General features: G+C 43.4%; 1 protein-coding gene across 1 annotated transcript in view; it reads left to right on the top strand.

Moving 5' to 3' along the window:
* The window catches only part of scn5lab (sodium channel, voltage gated, type V-like, alpha b), a 120,704-nt gene that overhangs the window by 23,312 nt on the left and 84,062 nt on the right, over window positions 1-13,330 (top strand). Inside the window, 4 exon segments of the mRNA XM_063206665.1 lie at window positions 2,583-2,701; window positions 7,694-7,783; window positions 10,893-11,021; window positions 13,194-13,285. Coding sequence (XP_063062735.1) covers window positions 2,583-2,701; window positions 7,694-7,783; window positions 10,893-11,021; window positions 13,194-13,285 — 430 coding nt within the window.

Raw genomic sequence — 13,330 nt, 5'->3', positions numbered from 1 at the left:
GCCATGCTACACTTCTGAGTTGGGCTTCTGATGAGCAGCGAAGCCCGCCATAACTCATAGAAAAAATGCTGCAGCCGCAACATGCCAGCAATGTGTGTGTGTGTGTGCGTGCGCGCGCGCGTGTGTGTGTGTGTGTGTGTGTGTGTGTGTGTGTGTGTGTGTGTGTGTGTGTTTGTGTGTGTGTGTGTTCGTGTGCGTTTGTGCGCGGGTGTGTGTGTGTGTTTGTGTGTTCCTACACGCACACAGACGCACACACGCACAGTGGTATTCTGCTGACGAGGACACTGCCGCTCCGCTCACACACACACAACGATTCCTCTGCAAGTTGACTGGCTGATGTTATTTATGTCGCATTGTCACCATATAAATCCTGGGTCGCTTTGAAGAAACCATCACATACTGGGCATCAGTGCTATGTCGCCTGCAATATTTTCTGTGGCAGTGGGGAGAGTGTGTGGCGGACGGTACAGATGGAGTTGTCCCATCTGGGGCTTCTCTGGCTAACAATATGCTGGTGTACGCTGTATAGTGAACACTATTTTTGCATGGCTGCACCTCTGTTCAAGTGTGTAATAGCTGAAATGTTAGAGGGAGGGTAGCTTTTAATTTTGTGTGTTGTGTTTTGATGTGTGTTGTGCACTCGGTGATGTGTGTCGTGCAGTGTGAAGTTCTATCCCAAAGACCGACAAGGCTGATATGATCTCCACCTTCATTGCATGAGCTGGTTGGGTATTTAGATCGACTGTGCCAACCAGTTTTCTGGCAGTTGTCTGGATTGTTCTTATTGAAAAGTGTAGTAATATAGTAGTGTAGTAATGTAATAATTGTAATGTAGTGTAGCAATGTAGTAATACATAAAGAGACTGCATTCCTGACGAAAATGCAAAGCTTACCTGCATAATCATCAGTTCATATTGTGGGTCATGAAAAAAGCAAAGAAAATAGCAAGGACCCTGAAGTCTACTCTTGAGGTAGGAGAGGTGCATGGTTATTCTTAAGACACACACAGGTCACAGTGCATGACCATGCACACAACACTTGGGTGAGTGGATAGAGAAATGCAAGGAATCCAACCGTACTACATGTTTATGCCATTCCTCTGCCATGTACAGTCTGACGGTAGCCTGGTTAACACCAGACTCTCTCACAAGTGCGAGAGTCTGGAGGCCACCTACTGCATGCAATTTCTCGTAGGGTGTGATTAACGATTGCCCATGGCCGTTTATTGGGCATTACGAATGTATCAATTGGCGTATATACGTAGTTAATCGTGTCAGTCTATGCTGAACTGGGATGAAAAAGCAGGCCGGGCATTTTAAGTTAAGACCGGTCTGCCAGGCATTGAGATAGACAACGAAGCCTCTGAAAACAGTGTTAGTAATTACGAGCTACTTAAACTGCAACAGCCAAAATTGATATTTTACATATGACGAAGAGAGGTCATCTGTAGCGGCATGAGGACTGATACCACTGCATTGAGGGGAGGAACCGGACAAAATCATCAACAGTCCACCGGGCAAATGCCCTGTATGCCTTGTGGCCAGTCCAGCCATGTCAGTTGTATCTATTCAGACAAACTGCAAGCTTCCGTTTGTCAAGCCTTTCGCCCCCTCCCCACTGCCTGATTGGTTCCCTTGCTCAGGCTCCCCTGCTTAAGGCAGCTGGCAGTATTTTGAAGATTTCAAAGTATTTCAAAGATGTGTGCTACTAAAATGTAATTGACCCACATAAGGGACATCTGATCCTCAGTATCTTTTAACAGGTAGAAATCACAGCCAGCACATTAGGAATACATGAATCTCTCCTATGTTGACTGGCAAAAGCAAATATGGAAGGCCTTTGCTGCACTATTCTTATATTGGTTGTGAAGGCAGTACTTGGGGCTCAATATTTTCTCATGTGGTAGAAAGCACAAAAAGTTTGAGAACCACCAATCTACACTACGAACAGATGTTTGGTCATCGTGCAGATCAAATGTGCAAGCCCTCATACCATATCTGTTGCCTGTGGAAATATCTTGTTCATGTATGCTTCATATGTGCTTATGTTGTATCAAATACCGCAAGGTTTGAACGTTTCGATGCCATTGTGCCACTATTTAACATGAATCGCTAGAAATTTGCAAGGAAGTTGCAAAGGAGTGAGATTTTGCTAAGTTTTGATTTTCAAGGGGCGTTTGATGCACCCTAATCAGTGTTGCCCAAAAAAATAGCCAAAGTCGCTATTGGCATGCTGAAAACTCGCTTGAAGTCGCTAGATGACGTCATGACGTTACGCATGACGTCACGCACGACACGCTGATTCCTTGAAAATGTGCCCCATGCCTTCGTTCATAGTACAAATGGGCAGTGCTAGCTATTGTTTGGAGATCAGAGCTAATCTGCAGCCCTGCTTAACCGTGGGAAACGCTTTTGACGGCGGCGCAGAGTTACAATTATGTTGAATAACAATGATTTTGTCCAAAAAGTCACCAGATGAAGTTTTTAGTCGCCAGGGACGTCAAAAAGTTGCTAAATCTAGCGCTAAATTGGTAACATAGACCCTAATGCTGCTCTTTCTGTTTCCTTTTCTCTCTTCCACAGACCTTTATAGTACTCAACAAGGGGAAGGCCATCTTTCGATTTAGTGCCACACCTGCACTCTATATTTTTAGCCCTTTTCATCCTGTTAGAAGAGCATCAATAAAGGTTTTGGTACACTCATATCCTTTTCCTTAACATTTTTGATTTGTTAGTCATTGCTAAATGAGTAATCAATGATACTGTGTTTTTGTAATGCTTTAGAACAGGAACAGGGATGTCAAACTCAGGCTAGGGGGCCAAATGTGGCATGCGGAGTCGTTTTATTCTGCCAGCATGCACCAGTACAGTAGTAGCGTAACAAGACTTGAACATGAAATTTGGTGTTTCACAGGAATATGAGTGGGCCCAGGCCAGGAAAAACAGCTTGCACTTATATGCGACACAATGTGTGCAAGCATATTTGAATTGAGATTGTGTGTGAAATTTAACTATGACTATTGCGTGCATGTAATTTTAGTTTATTTTTTAAAATAAAGTTCAGTCCATGACTTCGTTCCAGATTTTGATTTTGGCCCTCAGTCAATTTGAGGTTGACACCCCTGCTTTAGAAGATGGTTCAATACGTGCTCTCTATGAAATGTATTCAGATGATGATGATGATGATGACAATAATTTATTGATTTGTATTACAATTTAATATTGCTAAATTATTAGCACAATTCAGTTGAATGTTGTATTCTAGTCATACATTATTGAATAATTAAATGCTTTATACATAGCAGGAACACTCAAGAATATATTAGGCCCACTCCAAGCTAGTAACTCTAAACACGCAATTCTCTTCAGGCTCAGGTAAGAAAGTTAGATAAAAGCAGCACCTTGCACCTCCACAGCAGCTTTGTAATTTAAGTGCAAACCTGTAGGGGTGTGAGTGCAGGGTTGCTGGGCTGATTCAATATCAGACTAGAATGAATGCACCCACGCATGCACACACACACACACACACACACACACACACACACACACACACACACACACACACACACACACACACACACACACACACACACACACACACACACACACACACACACACACACACCACACCTATATGCACCCCCAACCCCCTCTTATATTTACACACATTCTAAAAATACAACCCCCTCTCTTTCAAGGACTATGTAGGAATATTACTCTTGAGGCCACTTGATGGCCGTCGCCATGATAAGAGGCTGAAGGGCCTGACTCCCGAGGTGTCTGCGGTCACTGTAGGCCGAGGCGTCAGACCAGACGTGCCGCCTGATCTCATTTAGCTATTACACGTGTGCGCCTTCAAGTAGCTTACATCAGGGGCGGCAATTATTTTGGCCTAAGGTCCTCACTGGATTTAGAATATTGACCGAAGGAGCAGACAAGCTTGCCCTTGTCAATTATAGGAAATAGTGTATGCTAGCGTAACTGGTCAGCAGTGCCATTCCTGCACATTGTAATGAAATGTATTGGGATTTACCCAATGTACTTGTTTAATCTTAAATTTTAGGTAGCCATTTTAAGAACGTTGAGAGACATAGTGGATTTGTATTTAAAAGTTGTCTTTCTTGTAAAGGTTCTGTGGGCCACATGAAATGGCTCAGTGTGCTGCAATTGGCCCCCGGTCTTGAGTTTGCCCACCTCTGGCGTACGTTTTTGTCATCTACATCGATAACACTTCACAGATCAGAAATAAGGTGGTAATTTCCCTGCTGGTGTTGTATTCTCTGGCTCAAACTACCCCCTTCATCACCCTATTTATGAGAGGTGTATGAGGTCTTCTTAAGCCACCATCGCTTAAACCACCATTTCGTCTCACATTCACATATGGCATTTTTTTTAGAATGGAACAAACGAGTGCACTGGAAATGAAAAGTTCTAGAGATCAGTTGAAGAACAGTCGAGATCACCTTGTCCACCGAATCTAGAATGGTTTGTTTTGGACCGAAACAGAGGACGATTGTTGCTTTTTAGTTTTACATATACCCAATCGAACGGTTCCCTGGGCAAAGATGATCCATGTCCTGTTAGACCTAGATGTGAAAGCACCCTTACGCTAGGGACACAGACACGAATTTGGCCCAGCGAAGCGAACTTCGCCATTCATTCCTATGAGGGAGGCGAACAAGAGCGAAGCGAAGCGAAATTATTCGACCAAGTTTAATACTATGCATATGAGGATCTAATTTCACCTGCGGTGGCCAATCAAATCAACAACATAATTGTTGCATGACATTTGATTTGCCGTGGCGACCGGATGGCAGTTGAGCTGTCAGAATGGAACACTGAATTTCACTTCTCTTCGACTCGCTTGTTTCGTCTGCTATGTGTCCCTAGCGTTAGAGAGCCTGTGTTTAGCAATGTGCGAGGTGACAAGTGCCTACTCTCAGACCACAGCAGATACCACCAGGCCTCACTAAAAGCAGACTAACAAGGGGCTCAAGAGCCAAGAAAGATGTTTGATTAACCAGCGCCATAAATGCATTCGAACCATTCAGCTCAGTGAGAGAGAGAGAGAGGCACAAGTTGAATTGCCTCACTGAAGTGATTGCACTTATGTGAGAAATGTGATTCTTAAATCAGTGGGGCCTATGCAGGCAATCAGGGACACATTACTGCCTGGCCCTACTGGGCCCAGGCCCAGGTACCCAAGATTCAAGGGGGCCCTGAAGCACTAGTCTTCATATCCACATTTTCATATTGCATTAAAATCACATTTTCTAACAACTGTATTTTCAAATGTTGGAAAAAATCCCCCCAAACTTCCAACAACATAGACTCTTGCAACTGGTGGCCTAAAACCTTGAATCGTTTTGTAAGCTAGTAACACCCGTTGTGGGGGGCCTTTCCTGTTGACGGGCCTAGTGGCCCATGGAGTCATAGTGCGTCCCTGCAGACATTGGTGCCCTATCAGCATGGAAAAATAACTCGCAAGACAAGCGGCTGACAATACTTTTAGACTTGTCTGGAGCATGACAGGGCATTTAGGGTATCAAAGAAGACTTTAATCATCTTTAGCTGCAGTCGGATGTTCAGTAATAAATGTGAATTTAGCTACAACCATACAGCTGAGCTTCCGCCCTTGTCCGTGTGGCAAATTTTGTGTCATCAGAATTTTCCTTTGTCATCGTGCCAGAAGCCAAAGGGGTGATGCTCATAGTGTAAGAGGAGTGTATTGGTGGAGTTAAGCCACTTACAATGATGACTCACACTACAAGGGCCGCTGAGAGGTTTGGCCGGGCGCGGGACAACAGTCATCTGAAACGGCCCCAAACCCAGTACAGTACATACAATGTAATGAGGACCCAATTGTGGGCCCCCTTTTTCCTTGGGCCTGGGACAACCAACCCCTTTGTCCCCCCTTGTCAGCTTCTCTGCACACTGGTCATGTCGTGATTGTGCAGTGTGTGCTAAATATCAGAGGGCTGCTAAGGTCTATGTGCGTACAGCTGTCTGGGAGGAAAACTGCACATTTACAACCAACAGCGACACACTGAAGCCACAGCTATTGAAGTTGTCGTATTGAGTGTGACCCAAAGCCTAAAGGGCTTATTGAATCACATGCTCATGTTTCATAATGGACAACACATGTCTTGTCACGTGTTTTACATGGAGTTGACCTCCGATACCAATCAATACTGTGTGATGAACAATGCGGAGGGAAGGCCGAGCCGTTCAGACACAGCCCCTGTAATAAGTCAAGTCAAGTCAAGTCAACAAGTCTGTTTCTACACATACACAGGTCATATAAGGGCATTGAAATCGTGTTTCTCTTTTGTCCCAAGACATGAACATACGAGTGACGTTTAGCAAGACATACATTAATGTGCAGGATAGGATCAATAACAATGTAACACACCAGGGCTTGACATTGGCACCTGGTAAAACTGGGCTGTGGGTTAGTTGGCTGGCCAGCTGGTCTGCTGGAAAACAGCGTGCTTTTTTGTTTTTATGCATGAAGTGGGTTAGTCTTGTTTTTTACCTTTATGCCATTTGTGCATGGAAACTAAAGCTAATTCAGAAATGTGTCATAAAATGTAATGTAAGACATACACAGATGTGCAGTGACACAAGTGGAGTTTTTAGTCTAGGTTCAAAGATTCCTGAACATCTTATAGGTGCTGGTAAAGGCAGCAGTAATAATGCAAAAAGAAAGAAGTATACAGCACACTTGTTTGACTTTTTTATTCAGAGTGAACAATGTGTTTCGCCTCTCATCAGGTTAACTCAGCTTGTTCTTTACCTTTATGCTATTTGTACATGTAAACTAAAACCAAAAAATCTTATTTAATGCAAAACAGACTCGCAGTGATACAAATGGAGTTTTTATTCTATTTCAGGCCGCCATAGCTTATACCATGTATTTTGCATCATTATTTATTTACAACTTGAGCCCAATCTCATTGGTATGTTGGAGTGCCATTAAGCCATGCTCACAAAATATTCCTAAATCCAAAAGTGGGTCCCCACTGAAGAAGATTGGGAACCACTGCTCTCGAGTCACCACTGTTCAGCAGCATTACAAAAATGAATTTCTGATGTCTTTTTGCCCAACATTTGTAAAACTCCATTATTTAGTATTCATTATAATTCCATTAGGCTGGTGCAAATATATGTGATAAGATCTCCCTACCATGGAAAGTACAAAGCTGCTGCATGCAGATGTCAAGTACTGCCTGGTAAATCAGTGTTTCTTAACTGGTGGGTCGGGACCCAAAAGTGGGTTGCGAAGGGGTTCTGGGTGGGTTGCAGAATTGTGGTGTAAAAATGTTAATTAACCCTTTTTGTACCAGGTGGTAAGGGACACAATCTTTACAGTAGGCCTAACTACAATCAGACACAAAACACACATGATGCTCACAACTGAAGACTTATGCATTATAATTATAAACTGTCACCATAAAATGGTAAATATTCACATGGATATTGAGATGTACAGAATCTTGTTTGTATAATGAGAACGTCAAAAAGCCAAAGAACTGCTTGAAACGAAATGCTATGTAGAGTTATGTTTCATTATGTATGCTATGCTATGTTGCTTACTGGTTTTTATGGGCTATGTTATTTTATGTACAAAATCTAATATTACAGTAATTCTGATGTAACATAACATGAAATGTGTCTTCCTTAACCTTCCTTACATTATTCAGTTTTTTCATAATGTGCACTATTTTGACCAACTGTTGTTTCATGGCGATGTCTGAACCTGCACAATGGGCCAAGTATGTCGAGTAAGTACACACCATTCATTTTCCCTTTTCTGTCTGAGAAGCTGATTACACGCATGTGGATATTTTTTAATATACATTGGTTTTGGACTCTTGTTTACACATAAACAGAGTTTTAAAGTGCATTTCAAAACTCTGGTTGTTAAGGGACTGAAACGCAAAAAAACACACAGTGGTTTTTTTAATCCACATGTCATGTTTATTCGTAAAAGGATACAAAAAAATATCCACATGTTAAAATGTCTGCATACGTGTAACCAGCAGCTAAGTGTTGTGACACTTCTCTTTGCTAATTGATCTTTCACCTCTCCTGTGTCTCTTATCGTCTGTCTACTCTGAGTCCCTGATTGTATTGACCTTTCAATTGTGACCCTATTTGTCCTGATGCAAAGCTTTGCCAGGTGTTTGTTGCCTTGCCAACCACAATTAGCAAGTAAGTTAACGATTTCAAGTGTATCGAAGCCTAGAAAACTCCGCTAATGGCACCTGCGCTATGCTACATTGGAATGAGCTCCGGGGTATGTTTCTCTAAACCCTTTTAATGATACTCTAAATCATGACGATAATATCATTATGACTTAGAGTATCATTAAAAGGGTTTAGAGTTAAATCTGCAGTAAATGAGATAAAATTTGGCAAAACCAGTTTTGAGGTGAGCATGGGTTATATTCTTTCTGTCAAGCCGATTTACCCTCCACATAGCTTTTGTCTGGCTGCCTGTTTGTCTGTCTGCCTGACTGTGTGTTTGCCTGCCTATCTGTCTGTCTGGCAGACTGGCTGGCTGTCTTATTTTTTCACTGTCTCCACTATCCATCACCTTGCCCACTGCTTTATTGTTGTGACATGTTACCCATTTCCAGTCCTGTTCTTTTTTTCTGCACAGCTCTTCAGGGCAGTCTGCCAATCTGTTTGTTCTAATCCCCATGGACATTACCGTAGAGGATGCAACCCATGTTAAACATGTAGCCGAATAAGTTGGCTGTGTTCTGACAAATGTCCATTACGGTTGGCTGTGGACTGGCAAGCTTTGTATGGCCCCAAGTCAATCATCTTTAACCTCTAATGAATGAAAGAATAAGAGACTTCACATGATAGTAGTAACTGGCAGCTGACAAAAGAAAACAAACAGACTGTTCTTTTTTACTGAAAACAAGTGGTTATTGGCATGCATGTAAGTAGAATCAGACCCTCTTTTTTCACAAAGTGCACTGAACTCCAAACTGATTTTTACAAGGTCTGGGTGCGAGTGAACAGGGGTGAGTTTCTCAAAAGAGAAGTTGCTAACTACAGTAGCTACTTTGCTGTTTTCAATGCATTTTCCCATTGACAACTACCAAAGTTGCTAACAGGCTAACAACTTCTCTTTTGAGAAACTCACCCCAGATTTGTACATTGTTTTGTAGAAAAGGCGCACTCTCGAGTGCAGTTTTTGTATTGTTTTTTATTGCTACATGCTACACGGATCCATTGACTTTCAGTAGCTTAGCGACATGCTTCCTCTTTTAACTTGTCTTAAAACAAGACAACGGCTTACATGAAAAATAAGACACTTTACCACCTATATAAACCCTGGCCAACGATTTTAACTGTATTAAGCCCCAAAATAGTGGCATACCCCTTTAATGGATTAGCATGACAGGCAGACGATTCGGCCTAATCTAAGCCTTCAGCCGCAAGACGGCCCCTTTCTTCCTGGGCTCGTGACAACTGACCCCTTTGTCCCACCCTGTCGGCTCCCCTACCTCTCAGCACCCAAAGTGGCAGTAACGCCAAAGCCACACCCATTCTCCACACACATAGCAGGGGCTGACTGCCCATGTGAGAGGCGGCGATAGCGACTGATTAAGCCAGTCTGAGCCACAAGGGCATTCCTCGGCTCTTACACGTCCTTTTTAAAAAGGCTCATTTACCTTAAGTACCACTCACAGTTTATTTGGCGGTGCGCCACCATCGCAGACATCAATGTTGAGAGGTCTGATGTCACATGGAACATTCATCACTGGCCAGAGAGAGACATCCTTGAAAACAACCCACGTTTGCATCAACTGAACCAAAGAGCTAGCCTAGAAATCTGAAGGCACCCTGTGTAGGGCCACCAGTGGTAATTCATTTCCCGGGGACAAGTCTAGTGACAATCCTTTGTGCTTTTGAATTTATGCCACTCAGACTGGCGAATCACTGTGAAGTGCAGCTTACACGTCATTATGTTTCTTGCTCTGATTAGTCCTAATACTGTGCTGTTGCATGCAGAGGGATGAACACTCCAGCCACATCCCACCCCACCCCCCCACTATGACGCGTCTCTAGGCCCTACCTCATTTTGATGTGCGTCTAACAGGGCTTGGCTATCAAACAGCAGGACTTAAAAAAGAGTAATGGCCGTGTTACTCAGAATGCTGCTATATCCTCCATCTCATGCTCAGCGCCACGTTCTCTCCTCTGCTTTAAAATATTTTATGGCATCCAGGTAGGATGTTACTTCCCATTCTTGTTATGATAACCTGCAAAACTCAACCTCACCTCTCTGTCTGTCAAAAAACCCTGCTGGTCATACCCTACGGCCAGTTGCGCGAGTCATTTGCACTTTACTTGCTGTCCATCTTCAACAGTATAGTGTTTCTCAACGGGGGCTCTACAGCCCCCCAGGGGATGTTGAGGTGCCATAGGGGAGTGTTGAGAAAGATACAGCAGGGGTGTGTGCCTTTGGGGGGCATAGTTTATTTTTTTAATACTAAAAGGGGCGTTGGGAGGCTTATGAGGAGATCAAGAGGGCACTGGCAGGCTTATGATGAGGTCCAGGGAGCATTTATGCAAAAAAGGTTGAGAACCAATGGTTTACAGCATCATGTTCTCCATTGAAACCACAGCGCTATTTCATACATCCTTGTCCCTATGGTCCAGCCCCCTTCTCTTAATTGTTTTCCCGTTGATGCCATTCTAGACTGGACCATGTCAAAGGATTGACACGAGGTGTTTCGTACATGCTCCCACTAAGGTCCATTGCTTAGCGACGTAATGTTTAGAAAAGCACATTATGTGTTGTTGCCCCTTCGCTTCTTCCCCTGAACCCTAACCCCCTTTAACCCCCCATTGAATATCTTCCCCTTTTCAGGTACACTTTCACTGGCATTTACACGTTTGAGTCCCTGATTAAGATGCTGGCGAGAGGTTTCTGCTTGGGGCCGTTCACATTCCTACGAGACCCCTGGAACTGGTTAGACTTCAGCGTGATCGTCATGGCGTAAGTATCAATCTGCTGAGGAGTTACCATCACATACGTATACTAGTGTATACTGTTATCTTTATGATGTCATACGGACATTGCAGGGTTTTTTTAACACAGGGTTCTATGGGATCTGTGGAATTTTTGTGTAAAATTCTAGAATATCTGGGTGAACCTCCTGTCTCACCAAAGGGTTAACTGTGAACTTTGATGACCCCACTCCGCTTGATGTTTCTCTCTTTTTTTTGTGTGTCTGATCTGATTGAGCAGCCCCCATCAGTTTCACCTCATGAGTCTGGACATTTAGATGATGACATCCCCTCCCCAATGATTATGAGCCAAATGTGTCATTCAAAACCCACAATATTTATTTAGTTCTTCATGTTTTTTTTTCTTCCTGTTGTCCTTGTCATTTGTATTGAACAGACATGACATACATATGCTTCCACGTGCAATAGCCAGTGCTCATCCGGATGCCAGACTGTCCAGGGTCACAGGCCAGCGATGTTGTTGTAATAAATCAAGAGGCATGCTCGTCAGCCTCTGTCAGGGTTGGAGGAGTCTGAGTGGACTAGATACCAAGTAGAGCAGATTGCAGCTAACATTTCTGTGGTTACGTGTAAGTTCATTTGTGTGATGAAGTATGATTTTTAATATGTGTATCACAAATGGAAATATGAGGATGTCCCATCCGGAAGAAAATAAATGGGAACAGGTATAACAGAAATGACTTTCAATGCAGTAATAGAACATAGGTTTCCAAGAGCACATGCTTTCTTTTGAATAATTGGGTATGGAGAGAAACACAGTATTTAGATTTTGTTTTTATTTTTTGTTAATGAAATCAGTGAAGGAGTACATGAGCTACGAATCATGTCAACAATTGGAAAAGGCGACGCTAGCAAGGGGCCTCCTACTTTGAGTGTTGTGATGAACTGCTTATTTCTTATGTGGCCTTAGAACGGGCGGCTGTCCTCCTCCTGGCCAAATGTGCAAGCTGTCCTTGAACTGCGTACCTTGTGGCGTCCTTAGCCTCGCAGATTCCCATCAGTCATGGCAGCATCCGTGACAGGAACCACCTTCCCTCCGTACAGGGGCGGATTATAATTCCCTGGGCCCCTGGGCCAGACACCAAGAAAGCCCCCCCTCTCAATGGGTGTTAGTTAACAAAATGATTCTAGGTTTCAGGCCTTAGAGAGAGGGTTTCTGTCATTGGAAAAATCAGTTGTTGAAAGTGTGATTTTTACGCAATATGAGACTGGAAATATAGAGGTTTGGGCTTCAGGGCCCCCTTGACTCTTGGCCCCCTGGGCCTGGGCCTGGTAGGCCCGTGCAGTAATCTGTCTCTGCCTCCGTAGCCAGCTTTATTAAATCCTGGTATTAAATCCTGTTCTATGAGTAGCGGCCCGGGTGAACAATAAACACTCCAATCTCATCACGTTCCCCATTGAGTCAGAATGGCCTCCCTTAGTTGTTAGGACAACTGCCTGCCTGCGTTAAACATCTTGCAAACAAGCTTTAGCTCAGCAATCACATGTACATCAGCTGAGATTAGTTTAAAAAAGTGTAAAGTGCATTGTGAGGTGTTGAGTGGCAGCTCTGGAGGCTTGCACGCAGGGCTGCATGCTACTCATTTTAGTCACTGACTTTTTATTGAGAAGGAAGAATTAGCCCATCCCAACTTAAGGTGCTGGACAAAGGCTATTTTAGAGTTCAAGTTTTAGAGTGAGGAGTTGTGGTGGTGAAACGCAGTTCTGCCATGGTAAATAAACAAATTGACTTTTCCCCTATTTCCTTAATGATATTTTCGGTTTTAGTGACCTCTCTAGGATTTTATTTAGGGCTGTTTTGCCTTTATTTTTGACAGGGCAGTGGAGGAGAGACAGGAAATGAGTGGGGACAGAGAGAGAGGGAAGGATCGGCCCGGGCCGGAATCGAACCGGGGTCGCCGGCATAATGACCAGTACCCTACCGTTAGGCTAGATATAGTTTGACACATTATCTTTTGTGCACTTTCTTTTCCTTTTTTTACATTTCATTCTGATTCAGGGCTAACTAATCACTGAAAAGTATTTCAGTAATTCCGGGTTAGATTGTTGTGCTCCTCACTGGAATATCAGAGTGAATGTTTTTTCATTGCTTACATTGCCATTGTGTGTGTGCTTCTTCTGCTCTCTGCTCCCATTGCAGATATGTCACTGAGTTTGTGGACTTGGGCAATGTGTCAGCGCTACGAACGTTCAGAGTACTACGAGCACTGAAAACAATATCGGTCATCCCAGGTGAGGAGAGAAAGAAACATTCGTCTTCATCGCAAAGCCTATTAC

This window comes from Engraulis encrasicolus, chromosome 9 (genome assembly GCF_034702125.1).
Source record: "Engraulis encrasicolus isolate BLACKSEA-1 chromosome 9, IST_EnEncr_1.0, whole genome shotgun sequence".
NCBI lineage: Eukaryota > Metazoa > Chordata > Actinopteri > Clupeiformes > Engraulidae > Engraulis > Engraulis encrasicolus.
Note: the sequence above shows the minus strand (reverse complement) of the source record. Positions and strands in the feature narration are given on the sequence as shown.